Source organism: Clupea harengus, chromosome 7 (assembly GCF_900700415.2).
Source record: "Clupea harengus chromosome 7, Ch_v2.0.2, whole genome shotgun sequence".
In the NCBI taxonomy this organism is placed as follows: domain Eukaryota; kingdom Metazoa; phylum Chordata; class Actinopteri; order Clupeiformes; family Clupeidae; genus Clupea; species Clupea harengus.
In genome coordinates this window covers 4,268,370-4,275,869 of record NC_045158.1, presented here as the reverse complement: position 1 = coordinate 4,275,869, position 7,500 = coordinate 4,268,370, and the positions used below count along the sequence as shown (strand labels likewise).

The 7,500-nt window shown below is 45.7% G+C and overlaps 1 protein-coding gene across 1 annotated transcript in view; it reads right to left on the bottom strand.

Annotated features, from left to right (window-relative positions):
* cabin1 (calcineurin binding protein 1) overlaps positions 1 to 7,500 on the bottom strand; it is a 79,249-nt gene that overhangs the window by 16,807 nt on the left and 54,942 nt on the right. Inside the window, 3 exon segments of the mRNA XM_031570213.2 lie at positions 3,713 to 4,423; positions 5,240 to 5,336; positions 5,801 to 5,964. Coding sequence (XP_031426073.1) covers positions 3,713 to 4,423; positions 5,240 to 5,336; positions 5,801 to 5,964 — 972 coding nt within the window.

Genomic DNA, 7,500 nt, shown 5'->3' with positions numbered 1-7,500 from the left:
ATTACAAAGCCTGTTGAGAGTCTGAGTCCTGCCCTGTGCAGTCCACTAATTGTTCCTCCTGGAGATCTGGGAGCAGTTAGGAGTCCCAAGGAACAGCCGCTATTTTCCGCACGCCTCAGAATATACTTCTTGAAAAGGCAGGGAGTCTAATTGGCCTCTTTTTGGAACGCAGTAATAGGCAGAAAATGTCAGTGGCAATCATCACTGATCAGATGACCTAAGAAAACACAATGAGCCAGCTAAAATGTAAGCTAGTTTAATGAGCGCCTATGTAGTGTTTGTCCATTAGAGGGCGGTATATCTTACATGGTTACCCTTATGTACATATTTAGCCCTGGAGCGTTTGTTTGAAATTGATAGCCATAGCCAGTAGCCGGATAGCCAGTTTTGAGGTTAGCTTTTCAGTAGCAGTTAGCTAAGCTAGCCGTCAAACTATGAGTGTCTGATTGCATGGCTAGGTCATAATGACATAGTACAACCTGCTAAATAACATCTTTCATAATATAGTACAAAATTCATAGAGTGAATTGGTGCCAAACCAAACAAATGTAATACTGTATACTTCATTATTGGCTTTATACGTTTCATAGTGGACCTTCAATTACCAACCAGCAGCTATTTACTAACGGCAAGTTCCAACTGTCTGTAAGGTTCCTTGGCTTTCTAAGCTTTAACAAAAACTGGTTCATCTCTCTACAACGCAAAGAGTCTTTGTGCTCAAAGATGAGGAATGAAGGTTGTCAGAATCTATATGAATCACATATTGTATTCAGACAATTACATTTGGCCTAATTACACAGCTAATCTGCAATGTCCCAGAAGAAGAAGCCAATTGGTAAATTGGACCCGTAGGCTGCCATGTAGATCAGAGGTCTTTGTGCTCTTCTGGTGTCAAAAGCATCCTCTGGAGGTGGCTGCTGACTGAGAACTGTTCACCACACTGTCTGCGCACAGACTGCAAACACAAAGGAACGGAAAGCATGCCATCCCTCACTTTCCTCCGAAGCACAGAGCAAGTTCAGACTAATTTTAGCAAGAAAGGCAGGAAATCACTGGTGGTTCAGCACCCACATGTAGCACCGCGTTAGGGCTTCTCGATTATGGCAAATATCATAATGTTGATTATTTTGGTCAATACTGAGATCACGACTACTTAACACGATTACTCATTCAGTTATTTACGTATTTCTTTTTCAGCAAAGGTGCAATTTGTTTTCACTATTAGTAGTATTATAATCAATGCATATTATATTTCATATAATAATATATGAACATATATTTTGTCTTCTTTACTTATAGATAGCAAAAATAGACTACTACATACAGACAAATGTTATTTAGAATCATCTCTTGATTTGACTTTTTCCACATTCAGTTGAAACGATAACTGTACAATGACTATGGGCCAGGCCTACACTGATAAATGGTGCACTGTCTCTTTAAAAACATCTGCTGGTTTAGGTTATGGTTTCATGTGGGGATGTGACGTAAACATGATACTGGAGAAGTACATTTTCTTTTGCATCAACCCAAACCACACTGTTCAAGTGTTTATCTCAGTCTTACCACACGTCGCAAGTGAACTTGGCAACGTTTCATACTAAACATGTTGATGCATGACAGATCAGAGGAGATGCTAACGCTAGGACTGGGACTGACTGTTTAGGATAACCTTTAAACTGGCATGCTACTATAACTGGGGTAGTAGATAATGCTAAGAGAGTGGATAACTCTTCTCCGTGCAAGCATTGTGTTTCGTCAGATTTGGACTTTGAAATGCACATGAGAACCATTTAGAGTCCGTGTGAATGTCTCAGTGTTTAAACATTCCCACTACACCACTGGTCTTACACAGTGCTCATTGACTTAACTTCTGGCTAGCGTTAGTTATTTGTCCCGTAGATTAGTCCTGGTAGAATTATATGATAACATCTTTAGATTGCTAAAGGAATTCACTGGGGGTGGGTTTGGGGCTTTAGGGAAGGGCAAAAGCATGCCACTGCGAAATAAACACTGGATTTATAACACACGACCACACAACAGCATCATTACGAATTGAAAAACGGCATTATAATCGTTTTATCTTGATTCCCTTGTTGGAATCTATAATAGTCACTGAAAAATAAACAGCCCCACACAGAGTGCCGTTAAAGGCCAAAGGATTGTGCAAAACATTCCACTACCACTGGCAATTATCCTATCCCACTAATAACACCTTCAGTGGCAAGTTTGGGGGGGGGGGGTTCTACTTTTCCTTTTCTGTTGCCCTTCAAATAAATAAATAGCCTATTGTGAGGGAGGAGAAACGAAATAAAGACCATCACTGAGTCCTTCTAGCCAAGCCTTTCATCAGATGGTGCAGCATATAATCAATGTGATCCACTGAACAAAGCCAAATATGTTATGATGAAGGAAGCGGAGTAGAGTCCCATGCTGCCTAATGGTGACACAGCAGTGGTTTGAAGGGATTAAACACTGTGAAGTTGCCCGTACTTGCTCAGTAACCGAGCCCGAGGAAATAAAACAGCTCTGACTGATATCAACATTGGTGTGGAAGAGAAAGAAGGCAGTCACCACAATTGGCAAGCATTCTAAACCAGTTCTGCAGCCAGCGTGAGTCATGCCCGACCAGCCACCGATTAGGCTGAAGATTTTTGGGATGCTTGATGTTTGCCGACTTCATGTTTTGAACAGGGAAAACAGTAGCTTAGGTTACCTGAAGTAAATGGCCATCCCTCACCGCATCTTTAAAAAGGTAATAGATTGACTCTTATTGTCTCTTTGCAGAATTTATAGGCAAACACACACCACTAGAGAACCTCAACAGTTTTGTCAAGTATGTCAGTAGCAGCAGGTCACACAAGGCAATGTGTATCCACCTAATGTTGTAATAGTATTTGTGCAAAGAAAAAGTTTAGAGATTAAAAAAAGCTTTTACGTTAGGGAGCCCGGCACACTTATCAGTGGCTGATAGCTTTACACCAGTGCCATTTTTCACTGCATGCAGCTGGGGAGACTTTCCTCTTTCTCAGCTCACTCTAATAATGGAGTTCCTTCCATTACTTTGAACACAAAACACAGTTCTGATTACCAAACGGATCGCAGACTGATAAGGCCACCTTCATACTATACTGAACCACATACAACAAATACGTTTTACAGGACTTTTAAAAATGAATACAAATATATATATATATAGTTGAGCATCCAATTAAAGTTTGCATGACCAAATGGAAGCCACCTGTTTTGGATACCAGCTCACTTTAGTTTTTCCATGACTCATCCCTGCCAGTCAGAGGTTAAGCATAAGCATTTTTTATTTTGACAAACACTCCTTATACTTTTGAAGGCTGGAGGTAGAAGCATGGAACAGAATGCTGTGAATTCTGTTCGGGGGGAGGGGGGGTCTCCCACCACTGTTTACAATGAGAAAAGATACAGACATACTGAACTGACCAAAAGTGGATTGGTGAGATATTCCTGCCGTGCCCAGCCCTGCATTCCTTAGTTTAGCTGAGGCTACGTCTATTTTTCTTTAAGGAGCATTCAACAGGCCACTGTGTCTGGTGGGTGAAACACCCATAACTCAGCAAACGCCAAATCCTGGTTGGCGCTGTCATCCAGATTCACTGGCAACTCGAGATGATACTTCTCCGGGCGATATTTTCTCAACACCGAAACACAGACACAATGAATCCCTTTTTTCACTCACCTGCTTAATGAGCATGTAGGTCTCTGACATAATCTTCTCAATGCGGCCCAGGTCGTAGGTCATGACCTTCTGACCTTGCTGCCACACCCTGTACGCGTCCAGCAGGAGGGTCTTGCCCGACTCCACGTCATCCAAGAGTTTTCTCTTTCGAGGCCGGCGCTCCGAGACGCTGTGGGCAGACGTGGGCACTGACCCCGACGTCAGCCCCTTGGCCGCCAGGCTTTGGCTCTGCAGCTGCTGCTGCTTGGAACTGATGCTCAGCTCCTCGAGTGACAGCTCGGCATTGTGGCTGCTCTCTGGAACCTTCCCTGAGAGTTCCGGGCCCGTCCGCAAGGCCTCCTTCTCAGCCGAGGTACTCCCGCTCTGAGAATCTGCGGTCTTTGCCGTGGCGGCGCCTAAACAGTGGCCCAGGCCCAACTCCATGGGTTCCTCCGGGCCCGCCTTGGCACTCTCGGCCTGCGCGCCCTCCACCCTGCCCTGGGGATTGGTCAGCGCATCAGCGGAGGGCGTCGCGGGCGCCTGCTGCTGCATCAGGGAGTCATCTCTGGGTGCCGCCTCGGCTGACGTGGATGACGCAGGGGCCTCGGTAAGGGCGGGCTTGCGTGGCGGCTGGGTGTGCTTGGCGTCCTCAGCAGAGGGCCTGCTGGTCGGGTCAGCCGTCGTCATCTCCCCCATGGAAAGGACAGAGACTTTGGGAGGCGGCTCCGATACCTGTGGCACAGGGAGAGACGGTGAATGCTTTACCTAACTGGGAGTGAATAGAAAAACTGGCCGTAATTCCTTGGAGCTTAGTCTGTTACAATAAGCAGCCTCCAACAGCCACAGGTAGAATTACCTTTTGAAGACCTGAAGCTTGGCATTTTTTTTGCATGTATTGTAACCTTCAACATCTTTGTGTGATTAGGGTTTTTTGAGTACTGTGGAGAAAACTATTCAGTAAGACTATTCAGTAAGTCCCTTCATGGTTTCATTATGAAGTCACTGAATGTATAATTGGTAACGATACATACAATACAACATAACATTGCACTTCGCTAGTAATCTATTATTCAGACTACAAATGACTGCTCTATAGTACTTCATATTATCAGACATAACAGGAAATATTTGTCATAATGATTTGTCCATTTAGAGTACAGTAAGAATCCAAATCTCCTCCTTGACTGGACATTCTCTCCAAGATATCATGGTCTAAGTTAAGTCTACACTAAATCCTACGTCTAAGACCAATGTTAACTAAATAAATCTGGAATTTTCTCCACGTGATTAATGCTTTGCCTCCACTGTTTCACCTGTCTTGGGATTTGGACAGATTTTGTCAAACAGCCAACCACTGGCGGAGAACTCCACTACAAATGGCTAATTTGTGTGCAGATATCTGTCTGCATGTGTGTGTGTGTGTGTGTGTGTGTGAGAGTGTGCGTGTGTGTGTGTGTGTGAGAGTGTGTGTGTGAGAGTGTGTGTGTGTGAGAGTGTGTGTGTGAGAGTGTGTGTTGTGTGTGCTGTGGGCTGTGTTGAGTGCCGTACCCCAGTGAGTTTGTTCAGATTGTCCTCAAGCACTTTCACAGTGAGGAAAAACGCTCGCTTCGCCAAAACCTGCCGGTCCACATCACGCAAGTATTTCCTGAGCCACACAAGAGGACGGAGAAAATGAGACAAAAACATTACACTCGTTTAGTCACCAGAAGTTTAGGAAAAAAAACAGGAACAAGAAAACAAAACAAAAAAAGTTATTTGTTTTTTCCATGACCCTAAATGAGGAAATGACAGTAGAGTAGCACATCCTAAACACGCAAACAATATCTGCTTCACCATTGTCTTATTGGCCAGACACCACAGCGTTTCAGGCAAGTTGGCCTGAAAGAAGGTGTAGCTTGCTATGCTAATAATACTTGTACTATGTACACACTTTACGCACTTTACACACTTTACGCACTTTACGCACTTTACGCACTTTACGCACTTTACGCACTTTACGCAAGTACACTGAAGCCATGTTACAGGTTAGACTCAACACCATTACTTCAAACATGAGGGTGGGGGGTGATGAAGAGGTGGGCTCAACATGAGGGTGGGCTCTTCTCTTACTTTCCCTGGTCAGGGGTTCTCTGCAGCATGAACGAGACTTTAAGCAACGTGTCGTGGTCTCGGAGCTTAGACAGCACCACCAGCAAGAGCACGATGGAGCGGTTCATATGAGACGCAAAACTGCCGGGCCGATCAATCTCATCCACTGGAATACGCCAGATGCCCTGAGGAAGGAGAGAGAGGGAGGGAGGGAGGGAGGGAGAGAGATGGGGAGAGGGAGAGAGAGAGAAACGAATAAACTATAACTCAGACAAATCAAAAACCCTGGGTGTACAGACGCTTTGGATCATCTTCTGCCACTCCACTATCTTCTGTTTCCTGCCAGCTAAGGTTTTGGCCTTGTCAAGCATCTGCCTGGCCTGTACTCCAGTGCCACGTTCACTTTAGCCCCATGGCAAATCCCTCATCCACAGCGGAAGCGCTGCCATCAAGGCGCAGGCAACTTGAGATGATGGTGATTCACAATGACATTTAAAACACTTTAATCCTCAATTACAGTCAATTGTAAAAGCAGAGGCTTCTTCGAAGAGGCAAGACACTGAGTGAGTAACAGAGGGAGAAGTTGATGACACGGATTATAATATTACAGCGATCAGCTCGTTTGCTCTTTCGGCAGCGTGAACCAGTCTACCGTGCATGTTTCTGAACCCACGCCATGAAATGAAACAGCAGGCCAACGTAGCTCCGATTCTTAGTGTGTGTGTGTGTGTGTGTGTGTGTGTGTGTGTGTGTGTGTGTGTGTGTGTGTGTGTGTGTGTGCTGTGGAGAAGTTAATAAGCACAAAGCGGAGAGCGGCTGAACAAACAGCCTGTGCGGTGATGGTGAGGAGAGATGACGTGATTGTGTGAGCAGATCATCGGGCGCTAAAGAAGACTATGACACAAACAGACGATGACACAAACAGACGATGGCACAAACAGACGATGGCACAAACAGACGATGGCACAAACAGATGATGGCACAAACAGACGCCGGCTCTGCTCGTGCAGTCGAGTCCCTCTGCATTCCCGCGGCTCCATGCACTCCTGACGACACGGCCTGACTGCTCTTAAGCACCCGTCTCAGACCTGCATAGTAAAAACATCTCTGACTCCCAGCGTAAATACTTTTAACCCCCCCCCCCCCCCAAGACCGAATCAAGTGAGCTATGGGGATGTTTGTTTACAGATCTGTGTTTATGTTTCACAGCACCCGACGGCAGTGCTGTGTTTTACACCTCTGTGCAAATCATATGCACATCATAACATCGGCGGCCCGTATCCGCATAACGCCATAACTCGCCTATACACAGGTGCTGACTCAAGAGCACCAAATAAGAACAGGAGGCTGGCAGGCAGGCAGGCAGGCGTGTGTGTGTGTGTGTGTGTGTGTGTGTGTGTGTGTGTGTGTGTGTGTCAGAGTGTGTGTGTGTGTGTGTGTGTGTTTAGGCATTCCAGAGCACGGGGTTACACTGGGACAGCTGGCTGGAAGAGGAGGCTGAGACAGGCACCCTAGAGAGGCCCCCCGTTGATGATGATGGGGGGGGGGGTTATGGGAAACGGGGAGAAGTTGTACAGCCTCGTCAGACTCCCCAAAGGTGTGTGAGTAGAGCAGCGCAGTTGCACACAGGCAAACATTAGCGATAGAGAAAGAACACCAAGTAAGCAGCTGAGAGCCTGAACAATAATTTAACACCAAGCTTATCCTGGGCCAAACTACTA